The sequence below is a fragment of the Bicyclus anynana genome, chromosome 9 (assembly GCF_947172395.1).
Source record: "Bicyclus anynana chromosome 9, ilBicAnyn1.1, whole genome shotgun sequence".
Taxonomy (NCBI): Eukaryota; Metazoa; Arthropoda; class Insecta; order Lepidoptera; family Nymphalidae; genus Bicyclus; species Bicyclus anynana.
Window position 1 is genome coordinate 10,132,010 of NC_069091.1, and position 25,508 is coordinate 10,157,517.

Genomic DNA, 25,508 nt, shown 5'->3' on the forward strand with positions numbered 1-25,508 from the left:
AGGTAATACGAAATCTGAAAAATATAAAATATAACTATAATTATAGAACATAAATTATTTATTAATTTATACGTTTTCGTTTATTTCTATGATATAGCGAAATAAATCAATTGTTCGCTATTCATAGATATTGTAAACAATACTTTCCCAACACTACGTATACGGTAAAAAAAATCTCGTGAAATAATTCAATTTTTTAAAGGATTGCCCATAAAACCACGTATTGTAAAGCTTTGAATTAGTCAATGGGCCTTTATTATTATTATATTGAATTAGTCAATTAGCCTTATTAAAAAAAAATACCTTTAAAATGCTCAACATCAACAGAAAAATCAAAGATTTTAGTACTTACTTGTGAAATGAAATTCCCCCGCCCTGAGTTCGAGGTGCGTAGGTATAGCTCGCTTTTCGACTTCTATTTATTACTATATATTTTTTTAAATTATGCTTTTAGAATATTTAACTTTGTAAATATTTGCGACCACCATTTGCTAGGCTTTTTTTCTTAGTCGTCATAATTAAAAAATCCAATACACCGTGCGTTCGTCACTGCGACACAGTCGTGACTGACAGCACCCCACGCACGCCCCGAGTTCGATTTGCGTAGGTATAGCTCGCATTTCGACCTCTCGTATGAAGTCAAACTACTGCTTGTATATATTTTTACTGTGGCGTTGCTTAGACTATCCACAGATTAAATACATAGAATATTCGATTACTGATCAATGTTTGGCTGTTTCGCCAAAAGAATCGATTCTTTTTATAAATTGTTTTTATTAAAAATTTGATAAAATTAAGGTTTAAATACTTTCAAATGAAATGTTACTCCATCTTTTACTAAACTACAAGTTTTTGGCCGTTTTTTAATGCCATTTAACTGTGTGTTTGTTAGTGTGTGTAAAAATTACGCATGTGTGTATTGAGAGTCAAATTTATAGTTGTGTGTAGTGTATGGACACAGAATATTTTTATTAGTGTTAAATATTTTCGATGTGTTTGTTTACCTCGTCCCCCTCAAAAAACGACAGACTTTTTTGTTAGTGAATTTGCGTGCGAAACAAGTCCAGTTATTAATGGTCTAAGGTTTATTAAGTCGCTCTATGGTATAGGGTCCATAAACTACTAGATTCCAGAACCGTAAATTAAAAAAAGAAATACTGTATTGATTTTGGTGTTTGTTTTTCATTTCCGGTTTTTTTGCTGCTAAACGTTGGCGTTGATACAACGGTAAGAGAAATTATTGATATATTTTTAATATTTTAGTATAACAATAAAAGTTTAGAAAAATGTTAAATCAATTTCTTTACTTCTATGAATTAATGTTACTTAATTTTATTGAAAACAATGTTTTCCAGCGACAAAAATAATAACTTTCTATTATTGCAATCCGCCATTTTTTAACAACATTCGTTTGCTTACCTTGCTATTTGAATACAAAACGAACTTATTACGAAAGTTCACGTTAAAAAATAAAAAAAAATAAAAGTAATAATTGTTTTATACTCTTTATGTTTCTATAAACAAAATTACGTCGTCTCAGTATTCCTGATGGAATCAATAATAAACCTGTACATTGTTTTGGTTTACACAGAAAAAAGAAATGTCCGAACGAGGGAAAGCAAGAGCACGTGGCCGTCCAGGCAGAGGCGACGGTGTGGGGCAACCGCCGAGAAGGCCTGGGGAGCAACTTCAGCAAACAAGCCAAGCCAGAGCGTCGGGGCCGCGCCCCCAGCCTCCGTCAGCATGGGGTGCTCCATCCGTGGCCCCGTCGGCCCGTGCCGTAGCCCCTACGCTAGCTTCAGGGCGGGCATCACACCGCAACCCTGCCGCACCACACGAGCATCCCGGAGATGTGGATATACAAGCCAAACTCAAAACGTTATCCATAGGTATGCACTTTTTTTTACTTTGTTTATATCAAGGTCATAATTCAAGGAATACAGGGGTTTACAACTTGGTAAGTATAATCGATTAATGCGAAATAACACAAAAAACATGTTATAACTTTTAACTATCAAGTTGGCAAATGAAATAGAAACACTACTTTCAAAAACAATTAAATTACATTACATTTTTTTATTTTATCTGTCACCTTATATCCTAATAAGGTTCGATATGACTGCACACTGAGCAAGGAGGGATGTACCCACACACCCTTCCTACTAAAAATAGGATAGTTTAACAACTACTAAACCAACGTTCACAGATATATTAAGCTAAGTCTGGAGTAAGTTTCAGACTTGTTTCATAAATATCCTTTTTTTTTCTTGGTTTATCTGCGATCAGTAACATAACTATAAGCAGATGTGTGCTGTCATAACTTTCATAAAGATGGACATGAGAAAAGAAGTACTGCTAAAAATCCTTTTCCTAGTTTGTATATGTCCACCATTTATTAAACACTGTTCTTTTGTTAGTAAAATTTTGTTATTGTTAATAATAAGCATAATTTTGTCAAATCTAAAGTTAGGTTGGTCAGAACATACAAACCTCAGGAGTCCGGCTGTAGGCTGGGCGATTACATATAATTGAAACACCAAGTTTCAATTATAACTTAAAGTTAGTTCAGGATAAGGGTACCTATTGGCTTTTAAAGTAACATTTATACATTATCAATAGATGCCAGCGGCGAGTAAATATTGTAAAAATCTAATGTTTGGTTAGACTAAATAAAACAGAGACCATGGGTGCCCTTAGTGCCACTTGGGTTAGGGTTTGTTTGTTGTTAAGTTAGGATTGGGGTATTGGGTTTTATACTCCAAGATAAGTATCAATGGACACCTGCAACATTGTGTTTTTGGAGAACTTTTTCTTACATGCGATTGCTTGCTTCAGATTTTTTGATGATTTTTTTTTTCCTAAGAAATACGTATTTTCGCGTGGTGGGATTAGTAGGGAGGGGGGTGGGTACTGTGGGATATCTCATATGAAAGTCTGCCAGGGTCCAAGATAATAAAAAAAAATTGAATGTTAACAAGAAAAGTCATTTAAGTATTTGTTATTCTTGTAAAAAGCCGTAGCCTGCGTTTTACCAACATAAGATGTGTGACATTATTTATTTTAATTTATGTTTAGAATAGTAAATACTCTTTATAGGTAAATCCAAAAAGTGTTTTGAAAGTTTCATATTATATTTACTAGCCTCCTGCCCAGGCATCCCACATTTTAGAATCGCTTTCATACCAACATAAGGTATAGTGGTATGGCCAGCCGGTTGTGTTGCCATTAGTTAAATTTTGTCTATTTAGAGAAATAGACACAAGAACTAAGAATTTCTGGACTCATCTGAAAAATATTCGGAATAAAAATAGCGCTTACCCTTCAGTCATGACCTTGAATTATAAAAAAGCAAGTAACACTAAGTCTATATGTGAATTATTTGCGACTCACTTTTCCTCAGTATATGAATATGATAATACAGAAGACAAAATGAAACAAGTTTGGTAAATTTCAACGACTATGATGAAATAGATAATCTTAATATCTCCCGCTCAACTATTTTTAAAAAATTAAAGAGACTTGACCAGTATAAAGGAGCTGACCCTGACAACATACCCCCAATATTTTTAATTAAATGCGTGTGGCCACTATCTTTTCCGCTTTGTATGATATTTAACAGGTCCCTGAGAGATGGTCAGTTTCCTGATGTTTGGAAAGAAACTAGAGTAGTTCCTATTCACAGGTCTGGTAAACAAAACGATGTTAAGAATTATCGCCCTATTTCCATTATATCGACCATGGCAAAAGCCTTTGAAGCATTACTTTACCAGCACATGCATTATCACTTGAAAAATACATCAGTGACAAGCAGCATGGTTTTATGTGCGAACGCTCCATAAACACTAATTTATTACTGCATGTAACAAATATTGCTGAATGCTTAGATAATGGTTACCAAATGGATGCTATTTATGCTGATTTCTTTTGACAAGGTAAATCACAATCTGTTACTGTCCAAGCTTCATGCTCATGGTATCTCAGGCACTTTGTTAATGTGGAGTAAATCATATCTTGCTAACAGAAGGTCAGTTGTGGTAATCAACGGATTTAAATCAGGAATGTTTATAGCTCTATCAGGGGTACCACAAGGATCCAATTTAGGGCCTCCCTTTTTCAATGTTTTTATTAATGATATATCCAAAATATTTAAAAACAGTAATGTAAGCCTATTTGCAGATGACCTAAAATTAACGAGAGTTGTTCGGAGTGAAACAGACATAAAATTGCTACAGGAGGATTTGGGTAGATTAAGTTGTTGGTGTAAGATGAATAAAATGTTTTTAAACATCGAGAAATGTCACCACATAAAATTTACAGGAAACAAAAATAAAATATTATCATTGTATGATATTAATGGCAAGCAATTAGCTGAAGTTGATACAGTTCGTGATTTAGGTGTTATTTTTGATAGCAAATTGAGTTTTGTACCCCATATAGATAAAACTTTAGAATTAGCTAATAAATCCTTGGGATTTGTACTGAGAAGTTCAAAAAACTTCAAGCACAAGTCAACTATAATAAGATTGTTTGACTGCTATGTTTGGAGTAAACTCGAGTATTGTTGCATCGTCTGGTCACCATATATAAATTAGGCAAATTTTCTCCCATTCCTCGGATGTCGGACCTATATAATGAGTGTGTGAAACATCAAAAGGATATAGATTTATTCCAAAATAATCTCAATAATTTTAAGCACTCAGTAATTGATGTACTGAATGCTAATACTTAATAATAATATTGTGACATCCTATAATGACTACTTAAAATTAATAATTTCTTCATATTGAAATTTAATATTAATAATAATTTCATTATGTAAATATTATTGTATTGTATTCTTAATGTATTGTAATTTTTAGATATAATTTTCTTGTTTATTTATTTATTTTTAATTTTATGTGACTTATTTTTTATTTTAATGGCTTTTAGTTTATTGTAATCCGACATTTTTAGATATTAATTTGCATTGTATATTTTGACATTTCATTGCTGAAAACTGTAGTTTTGACATATGTTATTTTAATTAGTGAATGCTGTGATAACCTGTAATTAGCTGTGCAATAACTTAGTATATTAATGTAAATTATTGACATGTGACATTGTATCAGCTGTTGGTTGTCCTTATTAAATAAATAAATAAGAAGAGTCACGAGATTTTTACTATCATAGTAAAGATATTAAAACTTCAGTGATTGTATGTGTTACAACCTGAAACTGTTACAATATACTGTCTTGTAATTTTTACAATAGATCCAGTGGGCGGTGCAGGAGGCGATCAGGGTAATCAGAGCCGTGGGTCTCACCGTGGAGGTGGACGTGTGCTGTCTGAAATGACCATATTACGGACTCGTCCAGTCACAGTAACTTCAAAAAAAGGTTTGCTCTTCACTTATACTAATGCCTAAGTATATAGCACATAGAACGCCAAAGTTAATGCTTTAGCAATAGAAGGACCAAGGGGGCAGGGCCCGCATATCCTCATATATGAAGATTTGTGCAAATGTGTTTGTATTATTTTAAAAAAAAATATATAAAACATCAGAAATATAAAATTTGGGGACCAAGATGAAAATTTACAAAAAAATCTTTTTTTAACTGCATCATGTGATACATCAAACAAACGAGCTCGGTAAGAGGGTCGTAAATATAAGTTTTTTGTAATTTTTAAATAAATAGTTTGAAGAAATAATCTCTTAAAGATATTCAAGAAAATAGACCAAGAAAATAGGCAAGATGAAAATTTCAAAAGAAATCTTTTTTTAACTGCATCGTGTGATACATCAAACAAACGAGCTTGGTAAGAGGATCGTTAGTATAATTTTTTTGTAATTTTGAAATAAATAGTTTTCAAGATATTCAAGAAAATAGACCAATTCACCCCCCCTCCCCCCTCCTTTTCTCCGAAACTACCAAACCAAAAATTTTAAAATACAGAAGTTATCTTCCTACCTGAGGATTTCTGGAGATTATTGAAACTCTTAAATTTTTATTAAATGATAAACCTTAAATTTTTTCTAATGTTTTTTAACTAACATGGTAAATCATTCAATATTGTGCTTACCAACTTGCATATTATTATTAAACCTATTCATTAAAACCAATGTTCAGTTTTGTTAATTTGTTAAATACTAAATATAAAAATAATGTTAAATTATAATGTTTTTTATAATGATATTGCATATTTACCAAATTCCGCCTCCGGCGATGTTTATTTCAATAAGATCTGACTGTAACCTGAATTCGCAATAAATAAATTTTGATTTGATTTGATTTGATAATAATTTTAAGGTTTAGATAAATATTTAACGAAACAAATAAGTCCATAAGAAACGAAAAAAATTATAGGTATAATTATTAACAATCTCAGGTCAGTTTTCAAAAACATGATAAAACAAGATAGATAATAACGTTTGGAACCATCGTCACGCGAGTTCTTTTATTGTCTAACAAAATACGCGAGGCGGATGACTATAGGTGCGAGGTTTATAAAGTGAAGTTTTAGAACACCTGAAATAGACTAAATTTGATATTGATTATAAAAATCAGACAAGTGCGAATCGGATTCGCCCACCGTAGAATTTTTTTTAATATTTACTTAACCGCGGTTGGACGTATACATTATCGTTCTTTGTAACATGCAACAAACGTAACAAATAAATCCAAAATTCACCATCTGTCGTAACTAAAAAGTGTGAAATAAATAAATTAATTAAACAAATAAAAAAACCTGACTGCATAAATTATAAAAAAACTGAAAAGAAAAAAAACAAGCTCAGTCCAGAAGTGTAGAAAGCAATTAGAAAACAGTAATTAGATAAAAGTGCAGCTGTTTTATATAGAAAAATTATTCTACAGGAGCTACTGGACAACCACTAAATTTGATGGCAAATTATTTCACTGTGAAGACCACACCTCAGTGGTCTTTGTATCAATACCATGTTGATATAACGCCTGAAGAAGACCGGACTGGAATAAAGAAAGCTTTGATGCGTATCCACAAAAACACATTTGGCGGGTAAGTGTTTTGTGTTAATTCATCTACATATTCTGTCTCTTGGTTTTTACGTACATTTGCGTTTTGTTTTTGTCATGACTTTACTTTTGGTAGTGTTCACGATGAGACCTACTCTTTGGCTTTCTGTTGCTATTTTTTTTTCCTACTTGAGCGTTTTTAACGGCGTCCGTGGCGCAATGGAATGCGCGGTGGATTTACAAGACGGAGGTCCTGAGTTCGATCCCCGGCAGGGCCGATTGAAGTTTTCTTAATGGTCTGGCTGGTGCGGAGGCTTCAGCTGTGGCTAGTTACCACCTTACCGCCAACCGATTCAACATTCCGGTACGATGTCGTGTAGAAACTGAAGGGAAGGATTTTTATCCTCGTCCTAACAAGTTAGCCCGCTTTCATTTTAGATTGATTGCATCATCACTTACCATCAGGTGGGTCAGGATAACGGCCTTTAATAAGCTACCCAGTAAGTTGCAAGCAATGCATCACCAAACTTTTAAGAATGAATTAAATAAAAGGTTGCTCGAAAAGAGGTTTTATAAAATTAATGAATTTATTAATTTCACGAAATAACATACATTAGCAATACAATATATTCATTTTCATCTTTGATCTATTTTTGTTTTTCATATATCATTTTAAAGTTTTGTTCTGTAAATAGTAAAATTTTATTTATGGTTTGCTAGTACAATGACAATAAATATTGTAATACAAATCTTAAAGTACATGAAAAAAATCTATCCAATGATATATCGCATGTTGTATTGGATTCAATATTTTCATTTTCCTGACAAGTCAAAATTTAAGACATTAAATTGCCCAGCGATCTAAATTCAACGCATTGGTACTTTTGAGCCATATCTGTACACTTTTTTATTAATCAGTCTACTCAATATTATAAATTGAGTAGACTGATTAATAAAAAAGTGTACTGACAGTAGTTTTTTATTATGAGTGACAATTCCGACTGCATATTTAATTTTTTTGTTATAGTTATCTATATGACGGAACGGTGTTATACACCGTCAAGAAACTTCATCCAGATCCATTGGAGCTCTATTCTGACAGAAACGACGGTGAAAGAATGAGAATAATGATAAAGGTATTATTATGATTATTTGTTGCTCAAAATACTTTACATTAACAACAACTCAATTGTTGAGAACATTATTACCCTTCTTTTTTTTTGTTTCTCTGATTGTTTAAGTGCCATTGACTCCATAATGGGACCTCAGCGGCGTCATTTTGTTAATAAATTTTTCTATTTCAGCTTACTTGCCAAGTGAGCCCCGGCGATTACCATTATCTCCAGGTTTTCAACATTTTGATCAGGAAGTGCTTCTCGCTACTTAATTTGACACTTATGGGTAGGGACTTCTTCGATGCAAATGCCAAGGTATTTATAACAAAAATATTTTTCAATCTATTTACATACTATAGCAGGCGCCGCGCGGTTTCACCCGCGTGGTTTTCGTACCCGGAAGAATACGGGATACAATAAAATATAGCCTATTATAGCACTCCTCCTTAGTGTAGCTTCCCAACAGTGAAATAATTTTCAAGTAGTTTCAGAGCCTATTTAATGCAAACAAACAAATAAATCTTTCCTTTTTATAATATTAGTATAGATTTAATGTTTTGTTACATAGTAGTGTTTAATAAACATTGGTTAAGATTGATGTTGTGACCAGTATGGGCAAAACATTCTCTAACTATCAATAACAATATGAAGATCAATCTGAGAATTATGGGTTAGACCAAATTTATTTTGGTTGCTCTGTTATCCATTCTTAAAGATAAATTAACTAATTGTTACAGGTGGATATACCAGAGTATAAATTGCAAATATGGCCAGGTTATAAGGCCACTATCAATCAGTATGAAGATAAATTGCTGATGGTGACTGAAATTGCTCATAAAGTAAGTAACTTTTTTTATAGTGGCTTATATAAATGCTTTATCATCATTATCAACCCATATTCGGCTCACTGCTGAGCTTGAGTCTCCTCTCAGAATGAGAGGGATTAGGCCAATAGTCTACCACACTGGATGCGGTGGACTATTGGCCTAACCCTCCAATGCGGATTGGCAGACTTCACACATGCAGATAATTCAGAAAATTCTCTGGTATGCAGGCTTCCTCACAATGTTTTTCCTTCACCATTTGAGACACGTGATATTTAATTTCTTAAAAATGCACACAACTGAAAAGTTGGAGGTGCATGCCCCAGGCCGAATTCAAACCCACAGCTTCAAGAATTTGAGGCAGAGATCATATCCACTGGGCTATCACAGCGAATGCTTTATACATTAAGTTTTTATTTATTTTTTCATTTATTTATAGGTACTGCGAATGGACACTGTTCTTCACATGCTGCGAGAATATATCGCGAAATCTCCTAACTACAAACCTATATTCACAGAAGAACTCGTATCAAAAATAGTTATGACCGACTATAATAAAAAAACTTACAGAATTGATGATGTTTCATGGAATGACAGCCCCCTGTCAACATTCAGGATGAAGGACCAAGATGTTTCTTATGTAGAATACTACCAGAAGGTGAGTTAACTCTATATTATACTTTTTTGTAGGAAATCTATCCTGACTGCTTTTACAATGGTGTATGTCTTTAGCGTCCGACCGAAGGTTCGGTTTTGGTCGAATTTCGGCCAAAAATCAAGTTTCGGCGGCTCGGCTTCGGTTTCGGTTTCGGTAAATCGAAACTGATTTCAGAAGTTGTCGTGCGCCGTTCGGATACCTCTGTATGTAGCAACAAAACTTAGTGCGTTATCGCGCGATGCAAACATTCTTTAGAGGTTTATGTTTTGATGGAAGTGATTATTTTTTATTCTTCTAAGTAAACAGAATAAAGAATAAATCCAGAATGAATGTTTACAAGCAGCGTGGTGAAGCCAATGAAACCCATAAAAAACAGTCGCGTCTCCTTCACGTCCGCATATAAAATTTATTCATAATTTGTATTTTAAAATTTAACACTAATTATAATTAAATTAATATAATAATCAATAAAAAAAAATATTTAAAAACATAAGATGCCATTTTTCTTGAATAATATTGAAAATAACTGATGCGACGCTGGTGTCATACTGACTCGAGAATGTATTAGTTTTAAACCGACTTCCAAAAAGGAGGAGGTTCAACGTTCAGCTGTAAGTATGTTTTTTTGAATTTTGTGTTTGGAGCGACTGTGACACCTTCATGTCCCGTGAATGAATAATTAGGTTAAATAAATGATTAAAACAAACTTAACATACTGTGTTTCCATTTTATGCCCTAATTAATGCAGAATAATGGGTAAAACGCACCAAACTTCAGTATTTTAAGGAATTTTATACTGGACCACGTGAGTTTCGGTTTCGGCCAGAAAAAAGTTAAGTCTCATTCCATTTGAATTGTTTATCAGTATTATACTCAGAAATATAGCAGTAAGTTGGTCCAGAAACTCAACTGATATACTCTTTTTTTTATAAAACGATACAGAAGAAAGAACGAAAAAACACTTCATTATACAGTGAACACTACAAAGAACATACAATGTAATAAATCTTATATTTTCTATAGTTAAAGTGGAGTCTTTATTCATGATTATTTTATTTATACTACAGCCGTACTGTTTACCAACAAACAAATTAAAAATGAGGGTATAAATCACACTAGTCGTTTCACATCTAACAATAATTATAATTAACTTGTTCTTCAATTAATGAAAATAAATTTGATTAATAAGCCTAGAACAATAAATTATGGTTAATATATTGTATAGTATAACATTTTATAAGCAAACCATAAATAATTTAAAATAAATAAGTTATGAAATGACATGCGTTTTCTACCTTCATTTCTAATTTCTTTGTTGGTAAACAGCATGTTTAGATTAATAAGCTAAATACGTAACTCAAAACACAGTCATACGACGTATACAAAACGTTAAATACACAACATTCATATTGCAAGCTATCACACAACAAACATTCGTTTAATATGCATACACAATGCACACACGCACATCTATCATTAGTAAAACAGCCAATAAGTATTAAATCAGTCGCAATAAAACCTTGTCAAAGTGCATACATATTTTTTTTAAAACATCTCCACTACCTGCAGGCGGAATTCAACCTTAACGAGTTCAACACAGCTTTCATCAAGAAAGGCTGTAGGGTATGCACATAAACTTGTTTCTGTAGTTGATTGCTATTTCATCTGCACATTAATTAGCTGTGTTCACTGTACATTGAGCAAGAGAAGTGAAAACTATAATTTTTTTCTAGAAATACAACATCAAAATCACGGACATGAAGCAGCCTCTTCTGATCTCCCGCTCGAAGCCCCGCGACATTCGCGCCGGAATGCCCGAGCTGGTGTACCTGGTGCCCGAGCTGTGTCGCCAGACCGGCCTGTCGGACAACATGCGCGCCGACTTCCACCTGATGCGCTCGCTCGACACGCACACGAAGATTGGGCCCTCCATGAGAATACAGAAACTGCTCAACTTCAATCGCAGACTCACGCAGACCAAGGAAATTGTAGAGGTGATTTTATATACATACTAGCTGACGCCGCGCGGTTTTACCCGCTAGGTTCCCGTTCCCGTAGGAATATGGGGATAATATATAGCCTATAGCCTTCCTCAATAAATTGGCTATCTTTATTTATTTTTTTTAAATTCATTACTATTGTGCAATCAGCTGCAACAGCTTTAAGCAAATTGCTTGTGGGTAATTGGCTATCTAACACTGAAAGAATTTTTCAAAATCTTTCGTTGAATCAAACAAACAAACAAACTCTTTAGCTTTATAATATTAGTATAGATTTATTTATTTCACTGGCAACACGCACGTTGCCAGTGAAATAAATAAATGACCTATGATTCTGAGAATTGGTCGCTAATTATGATAGGAGTATCTCTGCGTGATTAAATCAGAAATGAGGAGATCTGCAGAAGAACCAAAGTCACCGACATAGCTCAACAAGTTGCGAAACTGAAGTGGCAATGGGCGGGGCACATAGTTCGAAGAGGTGATGAATGTTGGGGTCCAAAAGTGCTGGAATGACGACCCCGCACTAGTAAACGCAGTGTTGGTCGACCCCCCACCAGGTGGACTGACGACATCAAGCGAGTCGCAATATCTTAGCAATCCGACGTAAAAAGCTTCAAGTTAAATTAAGGTATTCTTCAGTGTAGTTTATTTAAAAAAATTGTTCCTTAGCAGCCCAAATTTTTATTATTGAATTATAAAAGCAAGTAAATATATCGTCGTCGTCGTCATCAACCCAAATTCGGCTCACTGCTGAGCTCGAGTCTCCTCTCAGAATGAGAGGGGTAAGGCCAATAGTCCACCACGCTGGCCCAATGCGGATTGGCAGACTTCACAAACGCAGAGAATTAAGATAATTCTCTGGTGTGCAGGTTTCCTCACGATGTTTTCCTTCACCGATTGAGACACATGATATTTAATTTCTTAAAATGCACACAACTGAAAAGTTGGAGGTGCATGCCCCGGACCGAATTCAAACCCACACCCTCCGGAATCTGAGGCAGAGGTCATATCCACTGGGCTATCACGGCTCAATCACGGCAAGTAAATATATATGGTAAGATTATTTCTATACAATATTGTTGTTTCAGGAATTGGGTGCTTGGTCCCTCAAATTGGACAACGACTTGGTTCGCTTCAAAGGAAGGCAACTTCCACCTGAGAATATAGTTCAAGGTGGCAATGTCAAATATCCTGCAGGAGATACTACGGAAGGTTGGACGAGAGATATGAGGTAAAAATATCATTGTAATTTTTTTTGTTCCAAAAAAAAATTAATTTAATTTAAATTTTTAACTATCAATATGTGACTTGCAGATCTAAAAATCTATTTTCTCTCGCTCAATTACCGGCTTGGGTAGTGATTACCCCTGAGCGCCAGCGCAGAGATGCTGAAGGATTCGTGGATCTCATCATGAAGACAGGCAGCGGAGTGGGCTTTAGAATGCCTCGACCTGAGATTGGTATGATGTGAATCTTTTTAACCTCTTACGTAAAAAAGAGTAGTGTTAAAATGGGGATGATGACTAGGTTTGATGAATATATTGACATTTATGATACATTCGGGTAAATGAGATCAATATAAAATTTCAAAATGTTTTGCAAATCTTTTATCGTAATTAGATAAATATTCATACGGTTTTAGCTTCCTTACATTAAATGTGACATTTTTCAATATGTGAACTATAAACATAAACGCACAATTAACAAAGATATTAGTAATTTTGTTTGACCGCCAATACAAATCTAACGACCATTTTGTATGGGGCGTTTTTTAGGGATCCGCGGCAAATCTGACCATTTAAATCCCTGTAGCTCCGAAAATAATGATTGCAGATACCCTGTTCGTTTTACAAAGTTGCTTTACTATTAGCATACTCTTGTTTTATATACAGTTTAAAAAAAAACTGTCATCATCCTTATTGTCATGTTCAATTCTACTCAAATTTGGCACAGAGATATTATTTTATTAACCACAGTTTATCATTATATTATTGGAAACGGTTGCAAGATACTTTTTATTGCTGAAATTAGTATATATAGTGCTTGCGGAACTAGTCAGACTTCGCTTTGACTTATGTGCATATATTTATTCCCTACCTCTACACTAAAACCTATGCTAAGAGTCCATCACGAACAAACATCATAATTTATATATATATATATATATGTATATATTTTAAAGAATATGTGCCATATTTTTTATAATATGACCAATATTCCCATTCCCCTCGCAACTAGTTGAGAAAGACTGCTAGGAGTGGGTACGACAATAAACCAACAGGGTGAGGATTGAACCCACCACCCACCACCCTTCAGTGATGAGTCTAACCACTCACCGTTGAGCTATTGAGGCTATTATTTGTAAATTAAGATTTTTCTTTTTCAGTGACTATTCAACGTGATAGCCCACAGGATTATTCGAACATGTGTGAGAATGTGATTGCAAGAAAAAATCCTGCCATGATATTGGTTGTCCTCGGCAGGAACAACCCAGAAAGGTAAAAACGTAGACTAGACATGTAACAAAGAAGAAAAAATTTCAAGTTATATTATCATTATCATGGACGTCCACTGCTGGACATAGGCATCTTGTATGTACTTCCAAACAACATAGTCTAGTGCCGCCAGCATTCAGCTCCCTGCAACCCTCTTGATGTCGGCCCACTTGGTGGGGGGTCGACCAACACTGCGCTTTTCAGTGTGGGTTTCGTGTAGTACATGGAATAAAAGTCCGAAATATATAAATATCAAAAAATAAAAGTGCAGGATTTCTTTTAATCCTTGATTTAAATATCACGTATTTTTTTCAAATATTTCAAACGCCAAAAACACTGTCGTCCATTTTGTGACGTCACTAACACCCTTGATGTACTAAACTTCGAAATAATTGTTAACTAATATTTTTGTCAAACGCTCCATTTGTGTGGGATTTAATGTAGTGACGTCATGAAACAGTCTAACGGCCAGTTTCTTCATTGCAAGTAACAGTAAAAGTAACATCATAAATCAAAAGTGAAGGTCTTATTCACTGAAAAATAACTTAGTCTTAACTAGTCTTCTTTACTACTTACTACTTTTACTGTTACTTTAGCTTTACATGAAGAAACTAGCTGTAAATAGAGATTTTTATGGCTGACAGCCGTTTTGGCTCGTATTGTTAAAAATATATTTAAAAACAAATATTTCCATGTAATCAAAAACAAACAAAAACGTCTCAAAAAAATATGAAAAATTTTTAGTCTAGTAGAACGATAATAAACGATCTAAGAACATTAAAAAAAAGTATCAACTAGCCTAATATATGAGTGTTACACAAGTTGCGTATTTCACAGATACGGCGCCATTAAGAAAAAGTGCACAGTGGACCGCGCTGTGCCGACGCAAGTTGTATGCGGACGGAACTTGTCCAGCAAGTCTGCCATGTCTATCGCTACCAAAGTGGCAATCCAGATGTGTTGCAAGGTACATTTTTATATTTACAATATTTTATTAACCAACTTCAAAAAAAAAAGGAGTAGGTTCTCAATTCAACGCTTATGTTTTTTTTTTCATTACGTTTGTTACCTCATAACTTCGTCATTTCTTAACCAAATTGAAAAATTCGGTTCAGTAATTTTGTGTTAAAATGAAAATAACGATATGGCTCGTACTGTGGCGCTTGATTTCTAAATGCTAGGACATACTAAAACAGAAAAATTTGATCTTTTTAACAAAAAAATTTAACTGACTTCAAAATTATAAAAATAAACTAAAAAGCGAAAAATAACATCGTATGTGCTACCTTCTGATCACTTCAAGGCGGTGATGCATTAACTAAAGAGGATTAAATCATTAACTTTTAGGATGTAGAGACAGTTCTATCCCGTGGTTCTTTCAGAAACGGCTTTAATTTTTTTTTTATTTAATTTAAAATGTTCAAGGAACATATGTTCTAAAATTAATATTTTTTGGGGTAAAATGTGTCCCTCCCTTATATGCATCTTTATAATTACGACGAAGCCAAGTTTGACGTTATTTAAAATGCAAGGATAGATAAAGGGGTGTGTTCCATGGATAGGCGGAATTATTTGAATTACTTTTGAAAACATAAAACATTTAAATTTTTTAGTAAAAAAATTTATCAGTTCGGCTCCTCTAAGTGGACTCGCCAACACCTTGAACTTATAGGATATACTCCCGAGCATCCTGTATATATTATATCGTATTATAGTCTACTATATAAAAAAAAGTCGGGTTTTCCTTCCTGACGCTATAATTCCAGAACGCACGAACCGATTTCCACAGTTATGCATTCGTTGAAAGGTCTCGGGCTCCGTGAGGTTTATAGCAAAGAAAATTTAGGAAAAATTTCAACATAGGGTAAAGTAGTTGAAATTTTACATCGAGTTTCACGCGGACGAAGTCGCGGGCGTCCGCTAGTACTAATATAAATGTTCACTCAGCTCGGCGGTGCGCCTTGGACGGTGGAGATCCCGCTGCCGACGCTGATGGTGGTGGGCTACGACGTGTGCCACGACACGCGCAGCAAGGAGAAGAGCTTCGGCGCGTTCGTGGCCACGCTGGACCGCGCGATGACGCAGTACTACTCCAGCGTGGACGCGCACACCTCGGGCGAGGAGCTGAGCGCCCACATCGGCTTCAACATCGCCTGTGCCGCCAAGAAGTACCGCGAAAAGAATGGTAAGCGTCCGTTGTACAGATTCTGTATTTGCTCCTTGAGGGTATAAATAAAATAAAAGCGATCTGTTTTGTTCCTCAGAATAATGAGCTATTATAAGTTATGTATGTAATTAATTCTTGTTGCAGGAGTCTTGCCGGGACGTATTTTCGTTTATCGAGATGGCGTTGGCGATGGACAGATTCCATATGTGCTCAGTCAGGAGGTAACGAAAATTTATATGTATTCAAATGTGTACAAATTTATAATTTACCAGCTGACGCCGCGCGCGATTTCCCTTAGGAATATGGGGATAACATATATCTTATAGCCTCCTCGATAAATGGGCTATCTAACACTGGAAGAATTTTTCAAATCGAACGGATAGTACCTGAGATTAGCGTGTTCAATCAAATAAACAAACAAACTCTTTAGCTTTATATATTAGTATAGATTAAACAGGAAGTTAATTAAATAAATATATATATCAGAACTTTCTTTTTGTGATTTCAAGAGAACTTTGTTTTCACAAGTGCTAGTAATTAATTCTTGTCTGTCTTTCTGTTTGTCCGGGCTAATAGTTTGACCTCGCGGGAATTGTGCGAAACTGAATTTCACGTGGACGCAGTCGCTTCCTTCCGCTAATTTTATATTATTTTTGTTTCCATTGACAGGTGGCTGAGATAAAGGCGAAGCTTGCAGAATTGTATGGCACAACTGAAGTTAAGATGGCGTTCATTATAGTGTCGAAGCGCATCAACACGCGCGTGTTCGTCGACACCGGCCGCTCTGGCGAGAACCCGCGTCCCGGCACAGTCATTGATGACGTCGTCACATTGCCGGAACGGTCAGTATACTTTTCACCTTCAGTTAACCTTTAACCCTAAAGTGGACGCGTCTTTCTACACAACATCACAGTGTGCGCGTGGAGAGCGTTTTGCCGCTACTTTTCATTGACCCTTTTACAGGAAAACAGCAATTTTACAAATCGATACAGCAATACAAAACAGAACAAACACAGCAATACAAAACAGAACAGAAAAGGAAAACAGCAATTTTATAAATCGATTTTGTCAGGTATATTTAAAATACAAACAAATGATATAGTAACATATTTATTTAACTTTATTTAAGGAATTTTGGACTGTGTAATAATAAATATTTTTTTTTACTTATCCTACGTTTGCCCTTACTCAAACATATGGAGAAAACTAAACAAAACTTTAAATTTTCTACATCTACAGATACTTTGACATAACAGTCTACAGATAGGTATGTGAAACGTTCATTGCACAGTAACTCTTTGCTTCTGCAACATCCTTTTTTCGTGCGTTTTTTTCTTTGTTGAGCATATTATACTGCATTTATAGGTCTATTTAGAAGAACAACCAATGTAAAAAAAATCGAAATGAGATTTTTGTAGAAGCGAAAAACCATATCGACTTAAGGTCAAGCGGTATTAGCTGTTGAACTTTCTTTGATATTTGGATATTGTTTAATCGAAGTCAACATGGATTTTTGCTTCTAGTATAAAATTTATCAGAATTGACAGTGGCCGTTTTTCCGAATAACCCTTCATTTGCCTTTTTTATACTTAAACTGCATTTTAAGATGATGCTTGTATAATAGGCACAAAAGTCAGCAATTTGATTGAGTATATATTATGCTTCATAGAAGACCTGGTCATTTTTAGGCCTAGCTAGGAATATGTAAAATATTTAAATCCTAAAATAAATAGATTTTTTTAGTTTTTACAATGAATGCACCATAAAATATAGTCTAAATTTCAACTTTACAAAAAATATATCATACAATTTTTATCTACATCAGTAGGCGTGCGGTGAGCTATTTGCCGCTAGGCATTGCTTCCTTGTAACAACCTACTACTTACGCTGCCCCCTACGCACTGATGGTATCTAGCTTTCTACCACGTTGCGAAGGAATATAGGGGCAGCTACTAAAAAGCGCAAACGGACGTTAATTTTACACATTATTAATGTTGAGGGCGGCAAAATGCTCATGGCGCGCCGACTGTCAATACTTTAAAATGAGACCTTGTTATATGCACAAATGTTAAAAAATATTTATTTCAAAAATTGTGCTACACTTAACCCCTTAACACTATTGTAGTGCCTGATACTCAAACCACTGAGTCTAATTGTCACACCACTATGTCATATTTGGCACAAGCTTCCAAAAGGAGTTACAAACTCGCATTCCCACCATGGTCATTTATAGGCATTACCTTTCATGAATACAACCAAAACTATCTATATCTAAACTAATTAAAGAGGTAAAGTTTGTGGTACTGTAAATTTAGAAAATTCTTTTACTACTATGTTAGTTGTGAGACTCATGAGCTAATGCCGATAGTTTATCGTTTACTTTCGTATATATACTAGCCAATGAGGTGCAGATGTAGGGGGTCTTTTATATGGACTACTTCACTATCTTTAATATAAAAATAAATCGCTAAATGTGTTGCTAAGCGCAAATCTTGAGAACGGCTGAACTGATTTCGCTAATTCCTTTTATTCCTTACTAGCAGACGCCGAGCGGTTTCACCCTCGTGGTTCCCATTCCTATAGGAATACCGGGATAAAATATAGCCTATAGCCTTCCTCGATAAATGGGCTATCTAACCCTGAAAGAATTTTTCAAATCGGACCAGTAGTTCCTGAAATTAGCGCGTTCAATCAAACAAACAAACTCTTCAGCTTTATAATATTAGTATTGATAATACTTCTTGAAATAAGAGGATGGTTATTACAGAGAGTTTTTTTCTTTTGTAGGGATTTAGAAGAAGTGCACATAAGCGAAGTTTGACTTGACTTGACTAGGCTATAATATCAATGCTAAATGTGATAATTTATTCATTTTTTTCTGTTGCAGATATGATTTTTATCTAGTATCGCAAAATGTCCGCGAGGGCACGATTGCCCCCACATCATACAATGTTGTATACGACACATCCGGATTGGATCCTGATAGAGTAAGTTTTGTCTGTGCTTTATATTCTACTTTTCACCTATTTATCAAAATTAAGTTACATAGGCTAGATTACGAAATACTTCAGGCCGGTGTCGGGCAGCAGCGACATCGGCGCGAGTAATCTAGCACTGCGCTGACCAACCCGCATGCCCAGCATGGTCAGTACTGGGCAAAACTTAGTATGGACTAGAAAAACATTACACAGCCCCTAGTCCCCGGCAGCCCCGCTATTCCTGGCTCTGGCAGCGGTTACGGTAACGGCGGGGCAAGGGGTGTTAAGAATCTCCGGCAGGTAGACCCCCCACCAGGTGGACTGACGACATCGAGCGAGTCGCAGGGATTCGCTGGATGAAGGCGGCTCAGTATCGTGATGTTTGGAAGTCCCTACAAAAGGCCTATGTCCCGCAGCTGACGTCCATCGGCTGATATGATGATGATGATGGTGATGATGATGATGATGAATTAGTTAAATTGTGCTATTTGTTGACATGACCAATTTGAATATTTCATTTTGTTTTGGTGTGCAACTAATACAAAGGGTGGTAAAAAATAAATAAAGAATTCCCGGAACAGCTGAATGACATGGACCTTTTGTAGGGATTTCCAAACATTACTATCCTGAGCCGCCTGCGTCCAGCGAATCCCTGCGAATCGCTTGGTCTAGTCAGTCCACCTTGTGGAGGGTCGACCAACACTGCGCTTTGTAGTAATTAATGTTGTAATAATCTTTATAACACATTTGCTCGTAAAGTATCGCTTATTTCACCAATTTCAATATTACGCACATGTGCCGTAATGTAAAGTAAAATGCACATGTGCCGTAATGTAATGTAAAACCTTTGTCATCTGTCTAAAAACGATCGGTACTTTTTTAAATCTTGGGAAAGAGTTTTTATGTCAGAGAAGTGCTCCACATTTTATGAATAAAATTAACTTTGTGAGGTAAAATATAATAAAAAGCCATTTAATTCTTTAATTTTAATAATTTTGACCATTTAATGTCAACCATTTATTTGTATCAGAACACGAAAATATTAATTTAATTTATTAGTAATACTGGCTGTTTTTGGTACATTTGTCTAAAAAAAACAAACGCTGGTGTGCGCACTTCGTTATCTGTGCAAAAATTACAAGCGTATCAAAATAAAGCATATGTTCAATAGTTATCATATAGCAAAAACAGGCAAAGATGCAAATGTGTGTTCAAAATGTGTTTCTTCGAAAATGTGTAATAAAACGTCGTATGGCATACATGCACTTTGATAATTACGGCCTCTGCTTCCTTACTATAGCAATAACGCCTCTGCTGTAATTTTCAACTTATCGCACCTATTCATAATGTACTATTGTCATTTATACATAACTAGCGGACGCCCGCGACTTCGTCCGCGTGGAATTTAGTTTTTCACAAATCCCTCGGGAACCATGGATTTCTCCGGGATAAAAAGTAGCGAATAATTAACATCCAAATATCCATACAAACTTTCGCGTTTATAATATTAGTGGGATATACTTTTCCATGAAATTAAATATCACGTGTCTCAATCGGTGAAGGAAAACATCGTGAGGAAACCAGAGAATTATCTTAATTCTAATGGGTTGACTTTTCCATGACAAAACAATGATAATTTCAGATCCAGAGGCTGACGTACAAGTTGACGCACATGTACTTCAACAACTCGTCGCAGGTGCGCGTGCCGTCCGTGTGCCAGTACGCGCACAAGCTGGCCTTCCTCGCCGCCAACAGTCTGCACTGCTCGCCGCACGTCACGCTCAGCGAAACGCTCTACTTCCTGTAAATGTAAACGATACACCGTTTCTGTACCACCATTGTATAGGGTACACCTGACATGCGACCAACGACATATCTCATGAAGAGAAATAGATAGCGGCGAAAAGTCCTATCTCTTTTATACGGAGAGTCAGCGACAGTCAGACCTTCGTCATTTTTTATATAAAACCCGAAAGTTTGTCCTATCTCTTTTATACGGAGAGCCAGCGACAGTCAGACCTTCGTCATTCTTTCTATAAAAGCCGAAAGTTTGTCCTATCTCTTTTATACGGAGAGCCAGCGCAGCAAGACCTCCGTCATTCTTTCTATAAAAGCCGAAAGATTGTCCTATCTCTTTTATACGGAGAGCCAGCGCTGCCAGACCTTCGTTATTCTTTCTATAAAAGGCGAAAATTTGTCCTATCTCTTTTATACGGAGAGCCAGCGACAGTCAGACCTTCGTCATTCTTTCTATAAAAGCCGAAAGTTTGTCCTATCTCTTTTATACGGAGAGCCAGCGACAGTCAGACCTTCGTCATTTTATAAAAGCTGAAAGTTTGTCATCTCATGCTCCTACCATAGGTAAATACCGTAACTAACAGCGGAGTTTGGACCGTGGTGGCCTTGGTACTTTAGAGAGTGGAGTATAATTTCTCATAATATGCCGTTAAAAGAATTACGGTTGAGGATCTTTATCCTAGAAACCTGCTACCTCCCAAAGCCAACACAGTCCATACTCCATAATTGGCTACCGTACTTATGGTTGGAGCATGAGCTGACAAACTTTCAGTATTTATAAAATGATGAAGGTCTGGAGTTTACAGGCTATTGGGTTATTTCATTGTGCTGCAATATTTGTTGACTTTATACTTTCTCTTCACGAAATACAACTTTTGGTTGTATGTTGGGCTTACAGGATCTGAGGAACACTATTACAATTAATCACTATCAAGTAAATTTTCCAAGTCAAGTTTGTAAATAAAAGCTAGGATAACCTCTTTATTAAAATAAGGGGGAGGTCATCAACAACCACATTGTGTTACGAATTGCATGGTACGTTATCCCTTTCCAACGGCTAATAGAATGAAAAAAAGTTGACACTTTTTTTTAATGGTCATAAATACCTAGTTCATTATCGCTTTACTAGACTAAAAAAAAATCTCATATTTTTTTGAGACGTGATTACATGAAAATATTAGTTTTTAAATGTTTTTGACAATACGAGCCAAATCGCCTTTCGGCCATGACGGTCTATATTTCAACTGTTTCATGACGACGTCACTACAATAAATCCCATACAAATGGAGCGTTTGACAAAAATATTAAAATATTAACAACTAGTTCGACGTTTAGTACATCAATGGTGTTAGTGACGTCACAAAATGGACGACAGCGTTTTTGACATTTGGAAATTTTGAAATAATTCGTGATATTTAAATTAAGTTTTAGAAGGAATCCTTAACTTTTAATAATTAATATCGATATATTTCGGACCCTTATTCCATGTACCTACTACACGAAATTAATATTGTTTGTATTAAATTTGATATAAGTCAACTACCCTATTGCGTGCTACGTTATCCCGCTCCTAATGGGCCAATAGAATTGAAGAGTTTTCGTAAATATACTCAGAGGCACAATTATCCGCCCACTTTCATATACTTGCGTCATATTAAAGTGGGCGGATAATTGTGCCTTTGAGTACATAAAAGTTTGGCTTCTCATTAAAATTAAGCTACTCACGGAAAATTACCTTGATAGTAATAAATTGTACAAATTTTTCCTGATCCTAGTAGACTAACGGCCGTTTACAATAACCTACCCAAGATTACGGATAGATAGCTATCCTCGATTATTAGTAACAGTCAAAACTATCTTTACATAGTCAAACTATCTGTCAATAGGTTATTGAAAAGCAGATAAGAACAGAAAGATTTTCTTAAGCGAAATGGCGGATAGATGAATATTGAAAACGACCGTAATACTACAACACTGGTTAAGAGTTAGCCAGCTTTGAATTTAATTCACTTTCAGACTTTGGGCCATTGTGTTCCCTTATATCGTATTCTTTATTACTCCACAAAGGAAATCTTAAGAGTTTATTTCTGTTCTGATACATGTTTGTGTCACTTACATAACCCTATAAAAAATAATTATTTTCAGAATTTAATCTGGTTGAGATTAATGATTTCAGTATTTGGTGGTGTGACTATTCACAAATTAAGGATTATTGTTTTTTTTTTCTACTTGTCTGGATGAACACAATAATATGGTAAACATAAAAAATTAGTTGAATTACTATATCAGTAATAAACTGACTTGTTTGTGGTAAAATGCCACTCTAAAATATTGCCAACCATGACATTTGGTTCACTTATTAATTGACACTTTAATTAGTAAGTGTTCATCCTTAGTTTATAAGTACGAGAAAACCACCTGCACAAAGTGTGTACTGTACTAAGTGCATTTATTATTTGTTATGTTAGTATTAAAACTTCTTAGCTACTTTATATATTTTTTTTAATAATTTCGCTCAAATCGGGTAAAGCCTCTTGTAAACATTTACAAATTGAAGTAAACTTTGCAAGAAGCACTCGTTTGCACTGGCTTTTAACTGGAAATTATGAACAATGATTAGTACTTTTTTTTGATTAAAGCCTGAATGCAATATGCAGAGGGCCTTACCATAGTTTCATAGAAAAAGATTTATTTTTGTTTAATTTATGCCAGTGCAGTGATTTAGGAATATGTAATTTTGTTAATTAGTTACATAAATAAGGTTCCTATTTTTAAGTATTTACGGGTTTTCATTTGTTAAACATAAATTCATTCATAAAATTTACTAGAACGAATGGTGATCACCAGTTTCTCGCATTTCCCAGTACCGTGAGGTTACCATACCATAGTTTGCAATAGTTCTTTAAAGTTAATTTTAAATTTAAGAATAATCGGCCCATTTGTGAAAGGAAATATATCTCAGGTTAATTAGATCTGTTAATTTCTAATTTCTTTGCACCGTCATTATTAAAATTAATGTTTTAGTTTTGAGTTTAGAGCAGGGTGATCTATATATCTAAGTCTTTACACCATTGTGGTGAATTTCTAGTGGTTAAGATTTATGTGACTGTGATAGGGATAAATAGATATTGAAAATTGTATTTTGTGTCGACTTGCAGAAGTGTAATCGAGAAAATGTGTCATAATTTTTAAAGGGAAGAGTAAACCCCGTCTAAGTTGATGTTTGCCTTCAGTGTGTTCTTCACGAGGCGATTAGTGTGTAACATTAGTTTAAGGTTTTAGCCATCGCATAGCGGGCCAAAGCAATGCGCGTTTATTATTGTCTTACTACTAAGCATTAAAATGTGAACCTATACTGTACAATATATTCTATTTACACTTATATATTTATATAACACTGGCCACCGATTCAGAAATAATAAGGTTATGTAAATTATTTTTATCTGGCAACTCAAAACACACTGACACATGTTGTCTGTGTAGTATAGTAACAATGTTAAGCCGGATTTACATTTGTCTGACGTGTCGTGTTGTGACGCATCAGTTTCATACATTTTGTATGCGGCACATCAGAAACCATCACGACATGTCACAACACGTAGTGTAAACATTGCCATATAAAATGTATGATACCGATTCTGTTCTGATGCGTCAGACAAATATAATTCCGCCTTTAGAGGTGGCACTAAAAGTGATCGTAAATGGCAGCCTATAATGAATAAAACGACGTGAGGTGAAGCAAGTGAAAATAATAAATAATTTTATCAGCGGCGTTTCGATATTCCGTATACGTATTGTACCTACCGTTTTGCCATAGACGCTGTACAGAATATGTGCAGTGATTTAATGTTGTTATCGGTGTTAATAGTGTGGAATTATTGTATACCATGTACTTACATGACTAAGATTTGTGTACTGAGTGGTATCACTTATTTTATATATTTTAGACCATTGCACAATGTCTACTAGCCTCCGACAATTCTGTATACGACTCTTTTCGCTCTAAATCAAACAGCGTGACCGGCGACTTGGATAATGTGTAATCGGTCTAAAAATGTGTAGTTAAGAAAAGTATCTATTGCTTGTTGAAAGATTTCGTTTCTTGAAAATTCCATTTGTTTTACTGGAAGTCTCTTTTTTTTTAATAAAACTTATTTTTTTCATCTCGCTGTATTATTTTGGATTCCCATTTTCCTATCGACTTACAGCCAGTTTAATCATGTAAAGCTAAAGTAACAGTAAAAATAGTAAGTAGTAAAGAAGACTTTATTTTTCAGTGAATAAGACCGTCATTTTTGATTTATGACGTTACTTTGACTGTTGCGATGAAGAAACTGGCCGTTAGACGTAACACATTCACAATTAAACCAAGAAAAAGGAGTGACCACTTTAAAATACTAATTTTTAGGGTTCCAAACCTCGAAAGGATAAAACGGAACCCATATAGGATCACGTCGTCCGTCAAGACCGTGTTTCTCACGTGTAATCAAGCAGTTTAT

General features: G+C 35.1%; 1 protein-coding gene across 2 annotated transcripts; it reads left to right on the forward strand.

Annotated features, from left to right (window-relative positions):
- The first annotated feature begins 1,119 nt into the window (after nucleotides 1–1,119).
- Nucleotides 1,120–25,172, forward strand: LOC112056509 (piwi-like protein Siwi). Of its 2 annotated transcripts, none has more exons than XM_052883712.1 (18): nucleotides 1,120–1,227; nucleotides 1,592–1,889; nucleotides 5,251–5,376; nucleotides 6,856–7,015; nucleotides 8,000–8,108; nucleotides 8,277–8,402; nucleotides 8,825–8,926; nucleotides 9,351–9,569; nucleotides 11,303–11,563; nucleotides 12,661–12,803; nucleotides 12,887–13,032; nucleotides 13,959–14,070; nucleotides 14,905–15,034; nucleotides 16,015–16,252; nucleotides 16,379–16,455; nucleotides 16,904–17,076; nucleotides 19,122–19,221; nucleotides 20,855–25,172. In XM_052883712.1, exons 2-18 carry the CDS (start codon nucleotides 1,601–1,603, stop codon nucleotides 21,017–21,019), a joined length of 2,676 nt encoding a protein of 891 aa, XP_052739672.1. In that variant the 5' UTR covers nucleotides 1,120–1,227; nucleotides 1,592–1,600; the 3' UTR covers nucleotides 21,020–25,172. The 2 variants fall into 2 exon arrangements, with proteins under 2 accessions (XP_052739672.1, XP_052739671.1); XM_052883711.1 differs by lacking the exon at nucleotides 1,120–1,227 and adding an exon at nucleotides 1,367–1,485.
- The last annotated feature ends 336 nt before the right edge of the window (nucleotides 25,173–25,508 follow it).